This window comes from Onychostruthus taczanowskii, unplaced genomic scaffold (assembly GCF_017590055.1).
Source record: "Onychostruthus taczanowskii isolate IOZ18803 unplaced genomic scaffold, ASM1759005v1 scaffold9, whole genome shotgun sequence".
Classification (NCBI taxonomy): Eukaryota; Metazoa; Chordata; class Aves; order Passeriformes; family Passeridae; genus Onychostruthus; species Onychostruthus taczanowskii.
In genome coordinates, this window is record NW_024506993.1 from 4534790 (window position 1) to 4559937 (window position 25148).

The 25148-nt window shown below is 45.2% G+C and overlaps 2 protein-coding genes across 12 annotated transcripts in view; one reads left to right on the forward strand and one right to left on the reverse strand.

Annotated features, from left to right (window-relative positions):
* Window positions 1-2176: 2176 nt before the first annotated feature.
* Window positions 2177-8530, forward strand: LOC121347314 (2-epi-5-epi-valiolone synthase-like). Its single transcript, XM_041425893.1, has 5 exons — window positions 2177-2349; window positions 4631-5264; window positions 6647-6880; window positions 7536-7788; window positions 8391-8530. Exons 1-5 carry the CDS (start codon window positions 2177-2179, stop codon window positions 8528-8530), a joined length of 1434 nt encoding a protein of 477 aa, XP_041281827.1.
* An 8365-nt stretch (window positions 8531-16895) lies between these two features.
* Window positions 16896-25148, reverse strand: part of MITF (melanocyte inducing transcription factor) — a 97204-nt gene continuing 88951 nt past the window's right edge. For 7 of the 11 annotated variants that reach the window (XM_041425881.1, XM_041425889.1, XM_041425887.1 and 4 more), the window contains 4 exons: window positions 22850-22924; window positions 21781-21856; window positions 20550-20697; window positions 16896-18482 (listed from right to left, as the gene is read on the reverse strand). In XM_041425881.1, the coding sequence (XP_041281815.1) occupies window positions 18081-18482; window positions 20550-20697; window positions 21781-21856; window positions 22850-22924 (701 nt within the window). In that variant the 3' untranslated portion in view covers window positions 16896-18080. The remainder of the gene's footprint in view (window positions 18483-20549; window positions 20698-21780; window positions 21857-22849; window positions 22925-25148) is intronic. The other 4 variants (XM_041425886.1, XM_041425882.1, XM_041425885.1 and 1 more) reach the window with 1 other exon arrangement.

Below are 25148 nucleotides of genomic sequence, written 5' to 3' on the forward strand. Positions count from 1 at the left end.
GCCCCGGCTAAACCACCAGGTATGGGGCCAAAAATGTCCCAGGACTCTGAATCCCAGATTGTCTACAAGTGGTCCTTAGCCACAAGGTCACCACAGTACAGCCACACACTGGAGTAGCCCCTGCTCCAGGAGCCAGGTTTCTGCACAGGCTGGGGCTGGTACCAGTTGATCTGTGCCCCAAGAGAGGGTCCCAGGAAGGGACTGGCTGAGGGAGGCATCAGGAGCAAGCAGTGCGGACATCCCAGCTATCCAAAAGGCTGAGGTGGCCTGCAGCAGAGCTGGGCAGAAAGGGCTGGTGAGGAATTAAAGCAAAGTCCTTAAAGAGAGTGATGGAGCCGAGGTGGGCTGGCAATCCCCTCTTCATTCAGATGAAACACAACTGAAGGTAATGAGGAAATATGGACTGCCCCATAACCAAAACAGCACCTCTGGGGTGTATCACCCTGGGCTCATTCACTCAAGGACAGACTCAATGTACCTGCAAAGTGTGCAGAGAGAGCCCAGAGCTGGGCAGGGGAGGTGAACAGGCTGGGGGAGCTCACATTCCCCCTCACACTCTTGGCAGCCCCTCTGCAGGATGGAAGGTACAGAGACATGGCAGTCATTGGTGCTGGCAAGCAGCTGGACTGTGGAAAGTTAATTTGTCAAATTCTCAAATGTAACAGAAGATATTTCAGTGTCCTCAGAATAGAATAGGGAAGTACAAATAGAAAATATGTAAATACACACTATGAAAGAGTAAAAGAAAAGCAAACAAAAGAAGTCTCGAAGCTGACTGTATTGTTATTAATTAAAACAAATAAACAAGATTAAAAAACAAGACCGCCTGGCATACCTAAGAGTGTTCTATTTTATGATTTAGTAAACAACAAACTGCATTAGAATTGCAGTTCCTGCAGAAAGCAATAAAAATTGTGTTTAGATTGGGAGTGAAAATTTCAGAGGAGTATTTGGTAAACAGGCTACGAGCTTTAGTGTGACATCTAATTCACACACACTAGCTTTAAGGTGACTTTGGGAAAGTTGTTTCCCTTCTGAGACTCTATTTTCTTCTTCTACAAAATGGGGTTAACAGCCTGTCCTCTTTAAAAAGCACTTTGCCATCTGCAGATGAAGCCAGCAGTGAGGACTGGAGTCAGGAGTTAGGCACTTCTTGGAGCAGGGCTACATGGCTTTGGAGACTTTTCTTGCAGCTATCTCAATATTAATTTTGAGATAGATGAAGGTCCCAAAGTGAGTTTGGTTGCAATTAAGCCTTCAAAGCAATGACACAGTGTTGTCCAATGGGTTCTTTAAGACCCATTTTTTTCCCGTCTCTGCATTTATATCTGATTTTGGTTTTCTTGATCTTTGTTTCTGAACAAGGACAGCTTTCAGAAGCACGGTTGAGAAGGTGGCAGAGACAGGTTTGTGCCTTCAGGCACTACTGGTGAAATCAAAGGAAGATCTTCCTGTGCTCAGCACACAGAGCTGAATGCCAAGGGAATACTTTGTGTGGCAACCTGAGCCTGGGGCCCTCCAAAAACCCCAGCTGGAAGATCACATGGAAAAGTGAATTGTGCATCCCCTAGTCACGTGGGGATCAAAACCCAGCTCATGTCCAAACAGCCCTTCAGGAGAAAACGCTCTCTGATAATTTTTTTAAACCCACCATAAAAGCTAAAATATCTATTATATATAGTTTTGTTCCTCAATTCAAGAAAAGCCCAGGAATGTGAACTCAAAAGAGGTTTAACCAGCTGATATTGATCCCCATGCTTCTGCTCCTGTCTCATCCCATAAGAGCAGCGTAGAGCTGCAGCCAGATCAGAGGCTCTGCTCAGCAAAGGAGATTCCTGAATGATGTGAAGAATCACACAAACTGCCTTTCATAACTTTAAATTTGCTGTAGGGCATCATGTTGGAAGTAAATGTATGCACTTCTATTGTACATCTTAAGCATTATAAAACCAGCTGATTACACAACCCCATCCTGGTAGTCGCACGTGTCTTCAAACATTCCTGCCACCCCTAACATGCATCCCAGATTAGGTAATCTCGGTTTTGTAATTAGTCTCTCACATGGAGACGAGACCTCCCCTCCTGATGCCTGGTCACCCTGCAGCCTTTAAAAAGCACCTCAAAGGCACCCAGTGATGGGAGATCTCTGGGTAGGGAGATTTCACCTTCTGGAAGCATGCTGGTGACAGAAGAGGCGTGTGCTGCAGCGGTCCCAGGAGCCACCATGCCCCAGGAGCGCCGGCAGACGGATTTCCAGCTGGTGAGAGTCAAGAGCACGTGGAGCCGCATCAAGAAGGGAGAAGCCCTTTCCAACGACGAGGACGAGGTCACTCTCTCTGAGGCAACAATGTGAGTATAGGAAGGAACCTGTGTTGCTCTGGCTGGCCAAACTGGGCTGTCTTCTTGGTGGGATGGAAAACCATCTTGGGTGCCATGGCGGCTTCAACCCCCAATGACAGAATTACAGAATAGTTCAGGCTGGAAGGGATCTTTGAAGGTCATCTAATCCAAACCCCAGAGATGGGCAGGGACACCTTCCTCTAGACCAGGGTGCTCCAAGCCCTGTCCAACCTGACCTGTGTGTACAAACCTGGGAACATGTCTTGGGAACATGGGCAGTATGGCAGCACAGGCAGCTGCAGTGCTCCTTGACACAGCTCAGAGTTACAGAGGGAATTTTATCAACAGCCTCCATTTTTGTAGAGAGGAATTTTCTTTAAACTTCTGAAAAGCTTACGCAGGGACATCTGTGTGCTGCACTTGGGCTCATTTTCTCCAGTTCTGTGAAAATTCAATCTCTGTGCGTGCAAAATCTCACGCCGAGGCATGGAAGACAGATGGGTTTATAGAGGTGATTGCAGACAAATGAAATGGGTAGGTGGGAAAAATAAACTGTCACTGACAGGAGCAAAACCCTTAACACATTCCTCAAACTGCAGAAGTCACCTAATGCTGCTTCAGATAGAGCAAAGACAAAACTTTCCCCCAGGGAAACACACATCTCTTTGCTGATAGTACATCTCTCCAGCTAATTATCTTTTAATTACAGCATGCTCCTTTTCACAAGCACATGGAGCTCCATTCATGAGGCAGATCTTTTTTAATACGGCTCTCTTCTGCATGTCAGAAGTTTTCCAGCCTTTGTCATGCTCAGATTTTAATGGCACAAGTCTAACCCTTTTCTCAGCCAGGTCAGAGGGACTCTCACCAGCGCTGGCAGTGACCACATACGAGCATCACCCAGGCAGAGCTGCAGCAGATAGAGCAGGACTTTGGCAGACCCAGAAACAGCCTGCTGGACCTCAGTCAATAGAAGGATGAACCTAGGGCCCAAGAATATGCAGAAAAATTCTCAGCTGACATATGCTCCCATAAGGGCATGTTCAGCCCCAAATTCCCTATGATTTTCATAGAGCGGAGGGGTTGCAATGAGTACTGGTTGTACCATCCAGCACCCAAAGCTGATTCTACCAAAAAATATACCAAACCATCCTGTCTCTTAGAAGGGTCACACACCAGAGATGAATGCACATGGAGTTAAGTACAGCTATGAGATGGTGCATTGAAATCCACACAACAATGCTTTTTCTGATACCATATTTGAAAAGCCCAGAAGAAATTTTCTGGAAGGTGTAAATCCTCACTGGTTTTCTTTAACAGCTATGGAGTTTAAGGGCTTAGAGTATTTAAGAGTTCAAGACTTAGAGACAATTTGGTAAACAAAGCAGAGAAGCCTCTATTTTGACCTCTAAGTGAATGTTCAGGCATGTGAAAAGAAATTGGGCATGTAGAGAAATCTGATTATCCAATGAATATCACAGAAACTCATTTTACCAAAATGCAGCTCAAAAAACAGTCTTACATAAAATGCATTTTCCTATTTCCTTCTGCCTGTTTTCTTTTTTTGATTCCCAACTTGTTTTTTCCCTACTTTGCCCATCCCACAGAAGGAAGGGGTTGTAGGGCTGTGTTTTTCATTAATTTAGATAGATAACTAATTTTGGCTTTTATTTACCCTTGAAAACTCCAGTGTGGAAATGTTTCCCAACCCCCAAATCATTTTCTTTCTCTATCCAGGAGCATTTCCTATTTCTATCACACCTATTTTGAGGTAGAGGTCTGCTAGCCCAACTAAGGCATTGTAGAAGCACTGGTCTGAATGGAGATGTATGTCTGTGTATAGATAGACAGGAATAAATTAACTCCCACTACCCAGATACACAATCAGAGGATGCTCCTTCCATAAATGTGGAAATTTTTGGCAACCTCTTCTCCTCCCCACTCCCTTTCTGAAAGCTGAGATGATTGGACTGGCTCATTCTTTATGGGGTTTCAACTTCTAGCATGAAAAACATGTCCCAGCCCTTCGAGACTGTATCTTTTTAATGCTGTGTAGGAATTCAGACATATAACTCTTCATCAAGACTTTGGAGAGCTTCTCCATGAATACAATTGCTGAGCCCTGACACCCAGGGAGTGTCCCACCCTCACATCCCCATGTTTCTGCAGTACACAGGGCAGGAGACTCCACATTCTTCACCTCCCAGCTACATCCTTAAACTAGTTCAGACATGCAAAGGTCAGACTAGGAATACAGTGATTTCAAACCATGTTTTCTGTTCCTTGCCAGAGGTGAGTGCATCTCCGAAGGCGGCATTTCCTGGATCGTTGAAGCTCCCATCTATTTTTGCTACAAAGTGGTAGAAACATACAACATTCTGGAACCCTCTAACACCACTTTGCTCTGGGGCCACATCACTGACCCCCAGCAAACAGAGGTGGCCACGGCCAGCAAGAGGAGACTGCGGCGCTTCATCGTCATAGACGAAGTCGTCGACAAACTTTACGGCTCCAAAGTCAGAGAATACTTCGAGCAGAACAACGTCCAGCACAAAATCCTCGCCCTGCCAACCACTGAGGAAACAAAATCCATGGACTTGGTGTTGAACATCTTGCACGAGGTCCAGAGCTTCAGCCTGGACCGGCGGACGGAGCCCATCATCGCCATCGGCGGGGGCGTGTGCCTGGACATCGTCGGCCTCGCCGCGTCGCTCTACAGGAGACGCACCCCCTACATTCGGGTCCCCACCACCCTCCTCTCCTACGTGGATGCCAGCGTGGGGGCCAAGAACGGGGTGAACTTTCTGCAGTGTAAGAACAAGCTCGGGGGCTACACGCCCCCCGTGGCAAGTTTCCTGGACAGATCCTTCCTCCGGAGCATCCCTCGGCGACACATCTCCAATGGCCTTGGGGAAATTTTAAAGGTATGAACTTCTGCAGCTGCAGTTTTCAAAACTGAAAAGTCATGCAATGGTTTGGGTTGGAAGGGACCTTTTGAGGTCACCAAATCTGACCCCCTGTGATGAGCAGGGATAACTTTCACTCACTCATGTTGCTCAAAGCCCCATCCAACGTGTTCTTGAGTGTTTCCAGGAATGGGGCATCTACCAGTCCCTGGAAAACTCATTCCGGGGTTTCATTACCCCCTTTGTAAAAAATTTCTTCCTCACAAATAGACTGAATCTATGTTCTTTCAGTTTAAACCATTATCCCTGTTCTAGCACAACAGGCCCTACTAAAAAGTTTGTCCTCATCTTTCTTTCCCCTTTTAAGTATTGGAAAGTAAAATGTCCAGCAGCATGCATGGCATTGTATAAAAAACTTAGAGGAATCAAGGTGGGCCATTGAGGGTGCATGAGGACTTTTAACTGTCATTGAGTCTATATATAGTTTTTTTACAGCTGCTAAATTTGTTAGAACATCCCTTACACTCAGTGTCCAGTGCTAACCCTGCAGAGGAAATGCCAAAACTCACAGCCAGAAACAGCAAAAAACTCACAGGAGACACAGCAAAGCTATGGAAGAAAAGCCTGATCTTTCCATTGAGGCTGATCCATAGCACTCTGTAATGAACTCCTGGCAGAGAATCTGAGGCTCATTATGCTGGGGATTAATAATCTGCAAGATCATTTGCACCTACCTCAGTGGGTATGTCAAGTGTGGTCAATCAATCTCCTGCGAGGCAAATTCTACTTCTAAAATTACCTGGAAAGTGCATAGCAAATGGCTTTATGTCTGGAGAGCTTTGGAAACTTTTGATAAAGCAGAGTTCAAGCTATTAAAGTGTATTAGAGATGAGTTCATCAACAGCAATTTTCAGGGCTTGCACAGTGAGAAATCCCCAGGATATCTGGAGGTCTCTGGCAGGCACTGTAAAACCCTCAGGTCACCATTCCCCACTGCAGGGTGGGGCTAATGCCTGAGTCAGAGAGGGAAAAAATATGTACTTCTAACAAGACATCACTTCTAAGCCCTCATATTCTCTATACTGCAGTGTTTTCCCTCCTTCCATTACCCAAAGAGTAGCTCCAAGGTGGTGGTCTCCACCACCCAGTCCCTGTCCTGGGAAGGGCCACCATCCAGTCCCAAGTTTCCTTCCAGGCACACAAATAACCAAAGCTGATTACAAACCACCTGCTGGGCTATGGGAGCACGTAGCAAACCCCCAGCATGGGCAGAGCTGCCCAGCAGCAGGGGAACTAGTGTATAACATGTTGTTGCTGTCCAATCTACTAAAACACTCAAGTTTCCTACAGCACATACAAGGATCAGACAAGTACCCTTAATTATCTCTTCTTTGTCCCAGATGGCCCTCATGAAACACAAAGGATTGTTTGACCTGCTCAAGAACCATGGAAAATACCTGCTGGACACTAAGTTCCAGTCTTGCAACAGCTTTGCTCACCATGGGGATGCTGCACTGCAGACTACCAGGATTGCCATTGAAACAATGCTGGAAGAGCTGGCTCCCAACCTCTGGGAGGATGACCTGGACAGACTGGTTGATTTTGGCCACCTTATTAGCCCAGAACTGGAAATGGTGAGTGACAGACTTTATATTGCAATATCCCCTTCAAAGACAATATTAAAAAAAATTCAATAGGCTTCATTAAAACCTTGTGAAAAGGAGTTGAAACTCCAGATTTGCACATACTAGGTCACCCAACACACCAACGTGGTATCAAAGGGACTCCTTCTCCTGCCCCATTTCCCCTACACCTCCACCCATTTCTAATTCAGACCTCGTTCCAGTTGTTGCTTCTTACTGGGCACTTACTGAAGCTCAAAGAAAACCAGATTGCAGTGAAGCCACTGGAAATCACCTACACAAACTGTAACAGCACCAAGACATGGAGGCCATAGCTCATATTGCTGGGGAGAAATTGCCATTGAGGAATGAGGGGGGACACCTATGTCTTATCCAATACCCAGAGCTCAACCCTCCATCTCATGGCACTCCATCAGTGATTTAGATGAGAGAATTAGATCCTAGATCCCTACGGGAGATTTTAGCTGCTATTAATCATGTGTAAAACTAGGATCATCCTAGCAACCCGTAAATCACAAGACGCCAACATCCAGCAACCACAGTGAGTCAAATGTCGATTTGCAGGGACACTTTTAGCAATAAACCCCACTTGTTTCCTACTTGCCACCCCAAACCTGCTCTGCCACCCACCTTTGCTGTGCTGCAGAGGGTTCTGCCGTCGCTGATGCACGGGGAAGCTGTGAACGTCGACATGGCATTCATGACGTACGTGGCCCACGCGCGCGGGCTGCTGGACGCCGAGGAGAAGGAGCAGATCCTGCGGTGCATGCGGGGCCTGGAGCTGCCGGTCTGGCACGGCGGCTGCAGCTGGGCCCTCATCCAGAGAGCCCTGCGGGAGCGCCTCAAGCACAGCGGGGGACAGCTGCGGATGCCCCTGCCCACCGGCCTCGGCGTGGCAGGTACGGCCGGAGGGAGCCCGGGGAGTGACAGCCTGGGAAATGCACTCTGCAGGTTGCAGCTGTGCATTTCTTGCGTTTCTTGCGCTCTTTTTCGCGTCTCGGTAAACCCATCGAGAGACAGGATCCCTCCTGTGTACCAGCCCCAGAACTCCATTAAGGACTGAGGTCTAATTAATTGCATTATGTTAACCAATTCGTTTTGCAAAGGGAAATGCAGTGTTCTGGCAGCAAAGGGGAAAAGAGAAGAATAATTCCTCTGCTATACTTGAAAATATTTGTGAAGTATCCTTGGCAAAAGGAATTTAATTTTTTACTGTGCCTAGAAATAATATTTGCAAATTAAATAATATCTGTTCAATATCAGGGATGAAATACTCACAAGATTTAAAAATAAAAACTAACCAACCCCTAACACAGAAGCAGTGCATGGTACCAGGTTGTGATCTCTGCCATCTCTTTCATTTTCACACCATTTCCATGAAGCTCAGTCTCCACACATGACAAAAGGCTCTCACAAACTGGAGTGACTCTGCCAAAGTCAGTGTTTGCAGGCAGGAAAAGCTCTTCTGGATTTCCTATTAACCATAACTCTTATTTTCCAGACATATTCAACGACACCAGTGAAGAGACCCTGGAAAGAGCATACAAGCTGTGGGTCAAGGACTGCAAGATGGGGCTGGAGGAAGAGCTGCAAGCCCAAGGTGATGGTCCTGCCTCAACCATGAGCTGTGTGCCACTGTAAGGTAGTGGGCAGAACTGAATTTTGAGCAAGATAAATGCAGAAGCACCTATGACATTGCATTCACTCCAGAGCTGCATGGAACAAGCAGAATATTGGCATGTGACATGATTTTTCTCTTTCAATTGCTTTGTTTGAATGGGAATCTACTATGGCTGAAGGAGTGACCACTCACAAATGAAACCACAGAGTGCCAGTAGTGTAGTTCATAGTAAATGGTCTTCTTTCAGGAAAAGTGACCAGGATTATTCATTTATTTAGTTAATCCAAGCTGGTAACTGCCATGCCCCTTGCCACTGGTGTCCCACCATTGCTTCTGCTTGGACCCCTGACACAAGCTGGTGTAGCTGGTCATAGACCGTGGTATGGCACCATGCAAAATTTCTATGCTACATAAAATATTTCAAGTAGGTTATCACCTTCACTGGTCATTCTTTTCTTCTTGGTGTTCTTCTTTTCTCTCATTCAAAAAAGCAAAACAAAGAAGCTCATCTGCCAGCCTCTGCACCCAGTATAAGGGAGTGGCACACTCTGATTAGAGGCACCATCACAAGTCACAGATCAGTAAATATCCCTGCTGTGGAGCACCTGGGGGCTGTCTCCTGGTAGTAAGGCAGCCCTTTGTCTTGGGACTCTCAGATACTGAGGACTTGCTGGCAAGTCCCCCCTTGCTGCCCAAATGTTTGTGGTGGTTTCACTTTGGAACACCTGCAAGCCACTGGGGTGGCAAACAGGGCAGTCTGCAGCACTGCTGCCTAAAAACAAAGTTGGGCTCCTGGCAATATTTCAGAACCCTCTGGTGCCCCCACATCTGCCACAGGGCTCCTCGTACCTGTCAGACCCTGGCTCCTTTCCCATCTCAGCCTCTTCTGGTTAGAAAAGGCCAGCTGGGGAAACCAAGAGAAGTTAGAGGACTCCAAGCAAGTTCATCATCTTCAAGCAGCTTCAGTGTCGTGTCTCAGGATCCTGGCAGACTCAGAGCAGATTATAAAATGGATGCTTGTGGTGAAAAATGTAAAAGTAATGCCATCCTTCTCCCTGGAGGTCCAATCAAAGGAATTGCAATCAACAAACAGTCTTTGAATTATTTACAACATTATTTGATTTTTCCCCTTGTGTTTTTGTCCCACACCAGTTTGTGCTGATGTGCTGGCTTCTGTTTTGCTGAAGTAATAAAAGCTACTAAAATGAAAAACTTTTGAAGTAATGATTGCATTGCTGCCCACAGTGCATGCCTGAGTACCTTTGCATGTGCTTGAGAGACACAGACTGGCGAAGTGTGGCATAGAGCTGACATAATAAATCCCTTTTCCTCTTGAGCCTGGAGAAGAGGTGCTTAAAACTACACAGAAAACCCTGCTCAGCCTTCTCCAGAGCAGTGCATCTCTCCAATTTCAGGACAGGGTTTCACACAGATGGTACCATCTTACCAAGGAGCTTTAGAGCACACCCTCAAAGCCACAACTTCTTAAAAATAAACCCATGATTCCCAGAGTTAAATAAGCTGGGGCTGAGGATATCAGTAAACTTGTCTCCTTTTTCAAAACAGGCTCATACAGTGGGTTTCTGACAGCAGCCAGTGTGTAGGGAGAGCATCACTGCTTCTCTCAGGCACCCACCAGCTCTGCTAGAACAGGCAGGAGAGCAGGTGAGGGCCCATGAGTGTCTGAAGGAAGGAGATGGGGATGGACCAGGCTCTGCTCAGCGGTGCCCAGAAACAGGGCAAGAGGACACAGGCAGAAAATGATGCAGAGAAAGTCCCACCTGAACCTGAGGAAGAATTTTGTCGTGCAGTGACTGTGAACTGGAACAGACTGTCCAGAGAGGGTGTGGAGTCTCCCTCACTGGGGGTATTCCAGAACTGTCTGGGCACAATCCTGTGCTCTGGGATGACCTTGATCAAGCAGGGAGGTTGGGCCAGATGACCCACTGTGGTCTCTTCCAACCTGAAATATTCTGTGACCCCAACTTTTGGGGAGCATGAGAGAGCCTCAGGGACAGCGGTCTGAGGGGCAAAGGTGCTCAGAGCCATTTAATGTTGTGCTTACAGTGATCACCTGGGCACTCTCACAAATGGTCCTCCTCCTCTCCAGCAGCTCTGTGGGCCATTTTCCACACCAGACAACCTAGAAATGAATGATCAGGATTATCACCCACCCAAGTCAGTGTCCTGCAGCACAGTGTCCAGCTCCATCTACCTCAGTGGAGGCACAATACAAACATCATCTGGAGTTGCTTATTTTAAATGTCCTTGGAGAGACTCTCAGGAGACCAAAGGCATTTGGAACTCCATTTCCAGGGAAAGCCGAGGTGCATCTCAGCAGGGTCGAGGTGAACTGAACTAAAAAGGGTCATAGAAGCACATTAAAAGCCCAGCATCCAGGACCAATGTGCTATTGGTGACAGTGACCTGTGGGTCACCTGCCAGCCTTTCCCCCATGTTGGCTTTGCCTCTGCCTTCAGAAGCCAGTGGTTGTGTCTGCAACAACACATCCAAGGAGCTGAAGCACAATTAGGACTGAAAAGTGAACACATGATTATTATTATTTTTTACCCTCACTTCTGCTGTGGGTGACAGAACACAATCAGCCCCTGACGTGCTCGGTTGCTTGGTAGCAGACAGGCACATTTTTAATTATATATTAAAATATGCTAAAGAACATAAAACGGCTGCGTGACTAATATGTGTGTATCAAGAAAGGCACATGACAGCAGCAAAATTGCTTCAGTGTCTGATAAAAAGTGCCTTTGCCAGGCTTGTCATCAAAAGATCAAGAGAAATGGGTGGAAAGTATTATTAATAAAACTGTGACTTTTTAAAATACCCCTCATTGTTTGAGGTGCATTTTTTTAATGTCTAGCATGAATTTAATTATTTTCCATTTATTCAGCATTGATTTAGTTCCCTCTTTTTCAAACAGAGCTATTATATTAGACCTAAGATCTCTGCTTATTCTCTTATGATGCATTACTCCAAAGAGAAAAGCAGAAAGTCCCAGCTGGGTCCTTGCAGTGCAAGTTCTTCATGGATTTGTTTGAACAAAATTACTTTAGTGGTCAGAGAATCAAAAATTATTTTATTATTTACAAGTGCTGAAGTAATTTCTTTTGCAACAACCTGCTCTATAAACTGCTTTTCAGCAGGGAAAAAAGAAGAGGAATATTAATGAAGTCCCAACCCAAACCAGTCTATGATTCTGTGGTTCTGGAATGCATAGAGGAGTATCTAAGCAGCAATCACTCATGTCCAGAGACGAGTAGCATTCATTGTACTCAGTGTAAAATGAGGATCAGACCAAAGGTCTTGAAGATATTGAAAGATTTTGGCGAAATGTATTTGAAGGAGCTGAAGGAACAGCGCTGAATGCAAGAGCAGCGCCCCGTTCCTCACCCACCACCTGCTGCCCACTGCCTGCCCGGAGCCGATACCCTGGCGTGAATTACACGCTGCACTCGCAGAAAACAATCTGCAAACGGCATCCGTAAATCACTGCCTTGGAGCAGGGGCTTTGTCGGGATGGGACGGAGCGCAGGAATCCGCGCCCGGTGCTGGGAAGGACACAGCCCCACAAGAGTGTGCTGTTCTCCTCTCTTTTAATCCAAGTCTAACTCCTGCGGCAGCCACAGGCACACGGGAGGAAAGCCAGAGGGAGCAGGGAGCTCTGGAGAGGCGCTGCTGAACAGCAAGAGAGCAGGCAAAGCGTTTGAGCAGGACCAGAGTCCACAGAGCCGTGTGCTCCATCCACCAAACCCTGCTTTGAGGCAGCATCCTCCACGTAGACATCAACCCCCTCGTGGGTATCTATATATATATATTAAATAACAATTGATATTTACATACTTTGCACATAAATATTTCATGTAAATATTTTTCTACCCTGGCCCTTCCTGCTGACCATAGCAGCCTTCTCCTTTCCCTGCACAGCTCTTGGACAGCACTCACACAAAGGGGTCTGTCACAGGAACCATCACTTCCCTCTGTGATGCCAGAGCACAGGTCCTGTTAAGAGCATCAGTCCCAGAAACTGAGCTGGAAAAGGAGCAGTTTCAAGGAAGGGTGAGGCTCAGGTCACAGGCAAAGACAACGGTGTTGCTCAGTGCACACACATTTGCCTTGTGAACCAGCATCCTGTCAAGCCTCATTGATTTTAATAACTCAGGAACACTTTTCCAAGCCATTCCCCCACAATTTTAAACAAGTGTATTTCAAAGGAGCTGGAGCAACAGTGTAGGACAACTTTCAGTGCTGGGACCACCCCCAGATGTGAGAGCAGAGGGAGCAGCGCTGCTGAACCCACCGAGGCAGAGCCATCACCACCTCCCTCCTGCCCTCCTGGGCTCCCAGGTCTCCTGGAAAGGAAAGCACAACCAGGTGACACGGTGGCAGTGTCCTGCTGTGCCACCACACAGCTGAGCCCTTCAGCATCCTCCAGCCTGGACACTGAGATTCCCAGTGAAACAGACCACACCAGGCACAGCTGGACTCACTTTTAAAATCCACTTTCTTACCCTGTGCTGAATTTTTCAAGCTTGTCCAACACAACTGAAAAGGCTTCTAAGCAGTGCTGCCACCAACTCTTTACTGACACAGATCTACTGCCTACAGCCAATATCCCCATCATGGGTGTTCTTCCTGCTCCTCCTGGGTTTTCCAACCCAGCCAAAACCTTGAGGTGCTGCCACGCACAGCAAGAAATTCACCCCAAGCTGACCACAAAAAAGAAACAACTGACCATCAAAAGCAAATTCAAAATACATCCAAGAACTCAAAATAGCAACTACATCCTAAGCTGCTAATAAATAGATTTTCTAATTAAGTACTACCACATTCTAATACTATGAAATTACATTACAAAACCTGCTGGAAACACAAGCTTTTAGTCAAGTCTCTTCTATGAGGAAGGAGTGGGACTGTTCAGCTGCAGTTCTAGTAGTCAGGCATTTTTTTGTTGGGTTGGTTTTTAAATTGAGCTAGTAATTTTTAATTCAACTGAGTTAGGTATTTTCTACTCTAATAAGCATCAGACTTTCAAGACACTGGTCAAATTCAATACTCTTGTTTACACTCAGGGCTCAAACCCCCTGAGACAACTCAATGCTGCTGCATCAAGGTCCACAGAGAGCAGGAACTCAATGCTGTGAGCACAGGAAGCAAAAGGCTGTTGAAGAACAAGACCAGAAGGGATGAGAGCAACAGAGACAGGAGAAATAATGAAGATGGGAAGACACAACAAGACTGCAGCTGTTTCCTCACCAGCAGAAGCCAGGGGCAGCTGTTTGCGTGTTGGCTGAGAGGAGGTTTGGGAGGAGTGAGCAGAGAGGGGATGGATCCTGCCATGCACAGGTCAGCTGGAGAAGGGGTGAGGTGCTCCTGTGCAGGACTGCTGGGGACAGGTGACCTTGCAGGAGTGACAGCAAGGCAAAGGGGGGCAGGTACCCCGAGGCCTCACAGAGCCCATGGCCTCACACTGATGAGCTCCAAGGGACAGGGAGGGAGGGAGGCAAATGACAAGAGCCCATGGGAGGAGATGTTAAATAAAACCCACCTGTTTTATTCCTTACTCTGGACCATAAGCTCTGGGTCTTTCCACTTCGGCGTGTACTTGCAAAGCTCAGGTATGGTCTGGTCTGCAGCTTCATTCCCCTCTGTGATTGCCACAAACACAACTGGACAGCTCTGGTGGAACCAAGGATGCCAACCAACACCAGATCAGGGACATGGACACATCCATGGCCAAGTCACAGACACAGAAGCACTGCAGGGACTTCAAATGCACAAGAAAACAAGATCCACTCACATGGAAAACGAGTGACTAACACAGATGTATGTGAAAAACCAAATGCTTTAATCCATCTATCAAGAACAACAGTTCAAATTATTTCATTGGATACATTAATATTGATCCATAATTTACAGTGCTATGGACCATACACAAATTATTGCTGCAGTCAACAGCAGATGAATATCAACATTACAGTACCAAGCATCATAGCAAGAGGCAGTAATTAATGTCACTTTTTCAAGAAATATAGGTATTTATACTATTATCAACATCAGCTTCCCCCCCCCAGTGCATTTTATGTCAAACAACATAAATGTAAGTGCATTATTTTGTGCTTTGTGCTTTCCTTATGTACCTTCTTTTTGCTTTTACAGGTTGTAAGAGTTAAATATTGCTTTATAGGCCAAAAGCAGTAAGGAAGAACTTCACGGTACTCTGCACGCCCCTGCCTGTTGCACGGCTTTGGCCAAAGTGAGAATTGGTCGTTTCCCCACCCACTTGCTCAGGGAAGCCACCGCTGCCCAGCGTCACCAGAGCGGGCAACAACTTGTGTCCATCTCACTGCAGCCAGCCCATGCCCAGCCGTGCCTGTGACTGCTGTGAGTGCTGCCTCTGTCCCCTGCCACCAAGCCCCGCAGGGTCACACCCTCCACCACGCTCAAGCAGGCAAAGGAACCTCCTGTTAGCACCCACGGGGGGTCTGTGTCTCCTGGAGGTGTCCCCACTGCAGTGTCACCATTCCGAGGGTGGGGAGCCTCAGAGGAGGGCTGTAACCTAAGGAAACACGGGGGGGAAGAGTGAGCAGGGCACGGCCAAGTTGTGTTACCCCAGAAAACACCAGGTATAGGAGCACACAACACAGCTGCTGCAGCCACAGAGACTTCTGCCAAGGAATCTAGCTCTTGATGGAATGGTTGGCCTTGAATCCTAGCTCACCTCCACACAGCCAAAAATCAGAAGTCACAGCTGTCAGCGAGTACCAGTGGTTTCACATAAGCTTGAAAAATATTCATTTGCCACAGTCTGGACTTGAATTTCTGAATGCCCAGGGCAGGCACCAAACCAAAAGCTTCATTCAATACATTCAGTGGTTCTCAGTTACTACACTCTAGCATGCACACCCTGATTTGCTGTACCAATGCTGCAGAGCTGCCCCTCTGGCAGCTGGGGAAGGGCAACACAGCCCTGTGCTACAACTATAACCATTTTTCACAGATTTTCCTACCTGTCACCCCAGCCAAACAGCAGCACCAGAAGCCTGTACCCCACACTTGACTCAGAGCTATGGCACAGCTGCCTGGCAGGGACTGGGGGCATTTCCTGCCCCAGGACCATGGTGACCCCCAGCACATTCTGCAGCCTCCTGGTCCTGCCTGGGCCAGAGCTTCTCTACCCTAGGAAAGACATATTCCCAAAAGCTGCCTGGGCTGAGGGGGACATCATTACAACCCAACTCCAGCTCCTCCTTCAAGAACTATAAAAGAAAAAAAGCCACAACCCCATGGTTGCATCAACGCTAACACATCGCTGGCGGCTCAAGCGGGAAGGAAGGGCTGGACACAGCCACGGGAAGAGTGACAGGAACACAGACCCCGAGTTCCACAGCCCTGCAGAGCCCGGAGCACAGGCGCCAGGCAGGGGACACCAGGAGCCCTTGCCACCCACACCAGGAGCAAGTTCCACAGCCCTGCAGAGCCCGGCCCCCCTGTGCTGGGAGCACAGGTGCCAGGCAGGGGACACCAGGAGCCCTTGCCACCCACACCAGGAGCAGCAGTACCAGGCAGGGGACACCAGGAACCCTTGCCCCCCATGCCACAGCAGCAGTGCCAGGCAGGGAGCCCTCCTGGAGAGATGTCTGGGAGAGGGCTCAGCGCTGTGGGAACTCCCATCACTACCCCCAGCCACCCCGTCCTACCCAGTTCACATTTGGTTTCTGAACACCACCTGCTGAGCCCAAGGTTTTCTTGGAAAGCCGGCCAAACTGGCACTCAGGTTACTCACCGTTGCACTCATCCTATGCAATTTCCAGTGTAGCACAAAGGAGAAAGGGAAGCTCTGGTTTTCTATCCGTAGGCACCATGCTACACCTCAAGGCCCTACACACCACCACCCTAAAGCTCTGTCTACGCCACACTTCAGTCAGTGCTAGTCGAGGAAGACTACAACTAGAGTTTAAGGCACTTCATTCTGAACGAGCTACGCCTGCCAGTCAGCTGTAGGCTGCCGTGGAGAATTCCATTCCCTCTGTCTAGCTCGGAACACCACCTGTCACCTCCGTGGAACACCTAGGCTGGATATAATACAAGGAAAACTACCGTTATTGCATAGGACTACACTGGAGTAGATAATGCACCAAACTACTTTTACAACATGGTTGCATGTTAAAAATTAATAACATTGTTATCAAGTAACAGTTATTTGCAGATACAGTAATTTACTCTTTTTTTTTTTTTTTTCTCTTATGTCAGCCCCGGTGCTGAAATAGAACACGAATTGCTCTAACGGGTATATTAACTACATAGTTATGTTTCCAAGCATATTACTACTTTTTTTCTGTATCACTAAAAATAAATATGTAAGTTCAGTTTCTCTACAGAGTTGTTTTATTACCTAATCTAAATTTTTACTCTACCTTAAATGCGTTTAAAAACATTTTCAAAGTGAGACTGTAATATACAAAATATTCTCAAAATCTCTCTTAAAACACAGAACCCTGCATAAAAGCTTCCTTTCAAGTGTTTACAAAGAACGCAGAAAACTTCCAATGAGTTTTAAAAATGTCAAAAAATCGCTGCAATATTAAGAGGCAAAAATCTTACAAATGAAATACAAATAAATTTAAAACAAAATGTTGAGGATAACTAAGGAATCCATGCAAATCAAAAGAAACTGTACAATGCAATTTAAAAAAAAAATAAAGCCAATTAGATATGTACAACATAATGTGCCCAGCTGATAATATGCATAATTTCCTTTTGTCCAAAGAGTGTATCCCAACTTACAGTGCTCCTGCTTGGTTTGCCATTGGCAAAGCCACCCATGTCTGTCACAAAACAAAATAAAAATTGAAGAGGAAAAACTTGATCCATGATCAAAAGGAAAACCCAAATCAGCTCAGAGTAAAATTAAACAACACTCTGAGACACTCACATCTCCCTGCAGTTTCAGCAACAGCATTTTATACCACAATCAACACAATCAGGATGTCTTAACACTTGGGTTTAGTTTGTTTTCTGAGTGAAGTCAGGTGGGTATTTTCCCTAAACACTTGTCAAATAAGACCAACATTTGAGGGACACTGTATCTTTAAGGCAGCACTATTCAATTAATACAATTACAAATTGGACTTTTTTGTCATTGTTGTTGTTTCTTTACATTCTTAAACTTTACATTTTGTTTCCAAGTAAATAGGTTGCATTTACAATCCTGCAATTGCCCCCTCCCCCCCCCAGTAGAAACAGACTCTTCATCTGTAATTCTATTGCTTTGAGTAGATTTGACCAGTTCAAAGTTCTTGGCGAATCCAGTTCACAGATTCTGTACATATGCTGTACAATATTTTGGAGGCATTGGTAGTTTTAAAATAGAATATACAAGTTTCTTCACAAAAATTCTAAAAAAAATTCTATATATATAATATATACACACACGCACACACACTGATGAAGCACAAGGGGGGGGGAAAAATCAAAAAAATTCTACAAAAGGTAAATTATTTCATCTACTGATCAAAGAACCAAAGCAGTTTATGAAGGGTGTGCCAACAGATGCTAACAAGCATGGTCAGTGTCCTCCATGCTCACGCTGCTCCGCCTGCTACTCGTCTTTGATGCCCCAGGAGACACGGAGGAGAGCAGTGGGTCAGTCACTCCCACGGGGGACAGGGTATCGTCCATCAGGATGTCTTCCAGTTTGGATCCCATTTTGGCAGGAACTCCGTAGGTGCCAGCTGGCTCAGTCACGTTTCCCAGGTTGTCGCTGAAGGTGATGGTGCCGTCGGTGAGGTCCAGGGTGGTGGTGCAGGACAGGTCTGTGTGGTGTGGCATCATCTCTTGGCTGCAGTTGTCCAGCACAGGCTCCTGTTTGATGACCCTGTTGACCATGTCAGGGGAGCAAAGGCCTGTGGATGGGACAAGGGACAGTCCGTGTGCCCGGGCTTGCATCTCAAGTTCCTGTGAAGGAGAATTAGGGGCAAATTAAATCTGGAAGTAAAATTTGTCTTATGCTCGTCTCGCAGCTTCCAGTTTCCTTCTCTTGTACACATTTCATCCCTTCCCCATAGTGACAAGTGCCTGTACCTTGCACACTCCAGCCCTGCAGATTTTCACCTGAAGAGCAGAGTCTTGAAGAGGTGGGTGAACACCATCCCACACAGGCCCTTCACACTCCTCCTCAGCACCTACACCAGAGCCAAAACCCAGCACTCTGCAGCACAGACATGTTCCCCTCAGGCTTCTTCTCAAACCAGTGCCAGGATAGACAGGTTTGGCATCAGGTAGGGTGAGGAAAACATTTAAAAATAGGAAAAAAAAAAAAAAGAACTAGCAGAAGCATGTGTTTTTAGTAATTTTTAAAAAGTCATCTGTGAAGGCACAGCATGTCTATGTGATCCTTATCAATCCCTGTTGAGACTCTGGAGGGGACATTTCTCACTCTACAAGTCTGGCAGAGCTGGAAGAGGTCAATCAAAACTGAGCAACACTATTCCTGTGCAAAAAAAAAATCACAAGGAAGTCACAGGAAGGTTTCAGACTTCACACAGAGCCAGGATTCTTCAAATTTCCATGAAAAGTTTAAATCTCACATTCACATTTAATAATACAGAAATGCTCTCTCACAAATACATCAGTAAAAGAGACATTTTGCTTCTACTTCTGTATTATACCAGGCAATCACAATCTCTGTTGTGATTGTGCTGTTTCTGGATATTCCTGTCACTGAGAATGATTATTACCCTTTCCCATCATCTCCAGGCTAAAACAAGCTTGTAATGGCACACTGCAAGATAAGAAGGTGGAATGAGCAAGCACTTCTTCCATCAGCTAACGTGCCAGAACCAGGAGTTCCTTACTTCATGATTAATCAACACAAAAAGGGAAAATACACACTTGAGGTTATTTGCTGCCAGATGTATCGCCTGTTATTCAAGGGTCTGGGTTTTATGGTATTTTGATTGAAGAAGTCAGAGCAGGTGGGTAATACAAAGAAAGATGAAAGATGTTTAAGAAGTGATCTCACTTAGCTTTGAAACACCACTGCTTGATGCTGCTCTGCAGAAGATTTGTGTTTTTATCATCTCACTCTAGCAGCAGATTGCTCAACCAAGTACAAAACTGCGCTGAGGCTCAACTTGACCCATTCTATTTTAAAGCTGTTTACTTCCACACTTGACTGTCAGGTATTTGCAGCTTCATTATCTCCCCAGTGGATTAGCTGGGCTGTTAAGGGGTCTCTTGGCAGGCTGCAGCTACATGCAGAGCACAGCTGTTCGTGCTGCAGGGGAGCAGCAACACGAGGATATCTGGGATATCACTGTCTCCATGTTAGGTGTTCTTACACCCACTTCTGGTACACTTCTTTAATTACCCTTCTATGGAGAGGGGTGGCTATCCAGAAAAAAACCCTATGTTGGCATCAAAGTTAAGGTTTCCTATCCAGCTTGAGGTGAAGACAAAGGAATTAGTTAGAGAAATGGAGTTTTCACCCTTAAATTTCTGTGTAGCTCAGAACACTGGGAACCTGGGTGAATCTAACAAGGCAGCAACCCACAGAAAAAACATATTCATGCCACCTACTGCTTTTCAGTGCTGAGGAGAACTGTTGTACAGTCCTACAGACTGCAAGCAGCAGGGAAGACTCACAAAGAGCTGAACTTAATTTCGTGACTATCAACAACTATATGACACATGAAGTCCCAATGCCTTAGACCTGGCAAACAGAAGAATGTATTACCACATAAATCTTTTTGATGGCATGGTTTGGAACTAGCATTAGCCATGGTAGAATAAAAACAGACCACTCATAAGTGCTTTTACTAGGCACTTATGTGTGTTAGGATTCTTTTTTTTTTTTTTTAACTAAGATATCTTTGGCTTTTTCTGGAAAAATCTCTGCAGACATCTCCGCACTGCCCACCAATTTAAACGCTGGTTCCTTCTAACCCACACCCCCCAAGCCACCACTATTTGCAATCACACGCTGTAACACCAAAAGCACTTGCAGCTCATTTCTCAGCAAACCTGTATTCTGAGGAGCAGGTGCCTGTTGGCATGTTCCAGCTTCTTCTGCCTGTTCTCCAGCTCCTTGGTGCGCTGCTGTTCCCTCTGCAGCTTGCGGATGTAATCCACCGACGCCTTCAGGATCGTTCCCTTGTTCCAGCGCATGTCACTTTGGAACAACACAAAAGGACAAGGTAAGGCTCTGCTTCACAGAGCTGTTCCCTTCATACCTGTACCTGTACATTATGCACACATAACACCCAGCTGCTATTTATTGCGAGTTTGTGGATGCAGAAGGCGTTTGCAGTGCACTAGAGGGGGCTGGAGCACAGCCCTTGGGAAGCACGTCTGCTTCAGAGAGAGAGAGAGGCTGCTGCATCTCCTCACATCATCTCACTTTCTCTAAATGGGCAAAAAAACATCTTACTGCAACCTGTCAGTGCAAAGATCCACCTGCCCTGGACATTGGTACTGAGACATATTGTCTTGCTGGCCTTTGAGGAGGCTGCAGAGCCTCTCTGCAGAGTAGCTGTGAAGTTGCTCCATGAGCAAGTGCCTCAAAATACTGCAAAATGTCCCCAAAATCATCACGGGGTGTTGATTTAAGTGGGCTCTCAAACTCCAGAGGAAGAAAGGTTCCTTGCTACTGAATCAGCATTGAGAAAGTGTAAATACAAGCTAAAAGCAGCAAAATCATTGTAGAATTATCACAAAGAACATCTGGGAACTTACAGCAAACACCGACAAATTAACAGTGAACAAGGACAGTTATGCTCTTTATTTTCCTTTTTTTTTTTCCCTTGGAGGGAAGGGGAATGGATGGCTTCCCAGATAAACTGCCCTCCATTTTCACTGAAACAGGGACCAGTTCTGTCTTGTCAAGTTGTAACATCTAATTAATTAAAAGAATCATTTAACAAGACATGCAACCATCTCAGCAGCCAGACCAGCATAAGGTTTCCCCTCCTCACAACTCTGGTAAGGCAGTCAGTCACCCCCAGCACCAAGCCCAGCTTTGAGACAAAAAGCATCTAATTAATACAAACACAAGCAGATTCCAAAAGGGGAAAAATTAATCCCTCAAAAAAATCTTCAAAAAATATAATGGAACCTTTCAAGCACTTCTGCTGTCACAGAGTGCTGAGAGCAAGTAGAAAAGAGGAGTTTTGGGGGTTTTTGTAACTTCTTGCTCTCCCCTAGGATTTTTTTTACCTTCTCCCTCCCACAGTCTCCCTGGGCATGTTGTACTTACGGGTCATTTGACTTGGGTATCAAGGTGCCCAGTTCTTTTATACGATCATTAATATTAAATCTTCTTCTTCTTTCAACTTTAGGAAAAACAGCACAAATGTTGCAATTAATATTCACACTTAATCACAACTTATCAAGTGTTTTATCAAAGATTTCTTTAAGCACCGCTGAAATGTTTGCCTGAAGCTTAAAATCCAGGGATAATTTATTCTGCTCTCCTACACACGGACACACTAAGACAGAAGTTCTGTCTATACTGTAAATTTTGGGACTGCAGAGTTTAACTGAGACTAAAAACCAGAATGACTGAGAAACAAGCATTTTCTGGGATAAGGATCACAGACAAATTCAGAGACAAATATTTAGATGCTCAAGGAAATCCCAAGACAGAAATAGGGACAAAAGGCACTGTCTCTTTTTTCAAGCAGTCTTCCACGTGCAACACTCGGAGGATCCAAAAGTCAAATTTAAATACCAATTTTCCTGCATTACCTTTTCATGCTATGGAAAAGGCTTCTGAATGGCTCAAGGCATGAAACAGTTCCTTTTTTCTACTACTATAAAGTATAAAAAGAAAAGTTATGGATCCTTTATTAAGTCATAAGATGCTCATTATTTTAAAACATTATTTTCCAATTTGCAAATATGAGCTCCTTTCAAAACTGAAATTTATAAAATTGCCATAGTGAGGACCCATTTGCTGTTTAAAGCCACAAATTGACCAGACATCTAATATTTTTTAAAAAATTAAAATTAAAAAAGCGGAATTGTGCAAGGTGGATTTGTTAAAAGCAATTGGGTCACGTGTTGAACCCAGCAATTCCACTGATAACAATCACTCATTCACTTGGTTTATTGAAAATAAATAAAAATAGAGTTATAATTCAGTAGTAGATTTAAGGACACATTTCACAAGAAATTGAGCTATTTGATCTATGGGCATAACACAATGATCTAGTGCTTTATACTACGTGCAGTATCTCATCCAGATTTAAAACATTAGTATTTGAACATTTAATACCCAAAATCATTCCAGGAATTGGTGCAAAATGTGAGGAACCAAAACTTACTCAAGTTGTGATTGTCTTTCTTTTGCCTCTCCTTAGCCAACGCTCTCGCTTCCGACTCTGTAGGAAAAATACATGCTGTGCATGTGAATGAGGTAATTAGAATTAAAATAATTCAATCACAGCCTTCCAGCCTGTGAAATGCCTGCACAGGAAGCCTGATGGATATTTGTCACACCAATCATTACCCCCATTCCAAGGAGCAAGAAGGGCTTGAGGATGCCAAAACACAAGGCTGGGACTGAGCTTCACCTCTGCACCTGTGGAGCATCTCTTCCCACACTTCCCAGAGTGACTCCCTGGATGGGAATGTTTCCCACGGAGGCCCTGACTCAGCAAGGGATTTGAGGATGACAAGGTGCTGAAATCCAGCATACCTTCCACGTGTGCACACGTATCCCACGGGAGCTGAGCCAGAGGAACAGCATGCTCGGGGCACTGCTGCCTGCTCAGGATGTGACACAGGCAGGACTCACAGGCTCTGCTCACCCAAATTAAGGCTACATCCTTCTGTGGCACGTGCACACACACCACCACAGCACTCAAGGGATACCTTAAGTGACTTGTTAAGAATAGTGTATTTTCCAGCTATGCTAACTGTTTCTGTTAGATGAAGGGAAAAAAAAAAAGGTGAAAAATTCAACACCTTTCTTAGCAATAAAGCTGGAAAACAATGGTTCTTGATTTGGGAAAAGCAAAAAGGAAAGTCATGGCAGTCATGCTGCACAGAACTTGTCTCCTCAACTCAGACGTGGCCTTCATCTTGCTCTACACACTTATTACCTATTTTTTATTATTCTATTATTATTGATATTATATTCTATAATAGTAATTATTAACTTCAGCATAAAATAGTTCAGGCAGCAGCACAACTAAATTTCTTCTTTTCAGTTCTCATTTGGTCCTAAGCTTTTCAAGTAATTTCAAGTATTTTATCTTTGCTCTACCCCTTTTCATTTTTTTAAAAGGATTAATTCATTAATCCTTGCCCCATTGCATTTGAATCCCCAAACCAGCAACCACTTTGCAGTTCCACAGTAAGTCAGTGAGGAGCAATGAGTGCATCACCTTTTATCACACGTTCCATTGTTAAAGAATCCCTCACTGTAGCCAGTAAGTTTCTTTCCTGTATTACTTTGTTTTGATCAGAAAAAGACCCACCTAAATGAATTCTGTGTACAGGTAAGTGTAGCATACAGACATTAAACTTAATTCAGTTCTGTTTTGATGTATTTGATGTATTGAGGACTTCCATAAGACATCTTCACTCACAATTTTCCCTCTCTTTCTGCCTTTTTGGCCTGAAGCCTGACACAAAAAAAAAAGCCTGCAGAAAATCCACCAGTCTGCACATCTAAGCTGGACTGAGTTTGCAGCCTACAGCCCCTGGGACTTTCTATACTTGGGACAACAAAACTGCCTGTAATGCAGAACTCTGAGCAGCTCTCCTCCCTTCCCACCCTCCTCTTGCACAGTTCCATCTCTGTACAAGCTTTGCTTTTTTCTAGCAGCCACAAATCATTGTGTGCTCTGTGTGTCTTTTTTTTTGGTGCTGAGTTCAAATTCTGTGCTGTCCTATAAATGCAAATATCTGCTGGCTCAGAGAGGTGGCATTTCCTCCTGGCCTATTAAAACTGCTTTGCTTAAACTAATTCCTGTCCAGAACCTGCTTTGCAACTGAGTCAGCCTTTGAGTTTTCACAACAGAAACCCAGAAAGATGACAGACAAAAAAGAAACCAGGCCCCTACCCTACTGCATGGTTAGTGACTCTCTGCTGGGCTTAAGAACAGGCATTTCTGGGCATTAATATGATTTTGCCATCAGTTCTAGAGTGGAACTCCATTTGACAGCCTACAGACAACCATGCTTTGCATATGCACTCTATGTGTGGTTATATCCTTCCAAGTGAGCAGAAATAAAACATGCCTGTGAATATGAAACTTATTATTTGCTTCAAACTATCTTGCTCCTGTACACATGTGCTTGAGAAAAGGAGTTTTTTAGTGTCCCACTTCCCTGCCCCTGCCTCCCACAGCTTGTTCAGAGCACTGCTGCAGGAATTGGCATAAAACTTTAAGGAACACTTCATTTTCATCTTAATTTAGTGATACATATTCATGGATGATTGAATGGCTTGGGTAGGAAGGGACCTTAAAGATCATCAAATTCCAATCCCCCAAGTGCCTAATTTTACATTTTGAAGGATCTACATGACCAGACTTCACATCATAACAGGCTATTTGTTCATTACTGCCCTCCCCTACTGAAGTAAAGCCCCAATGTGTATCATTCCTCGACATG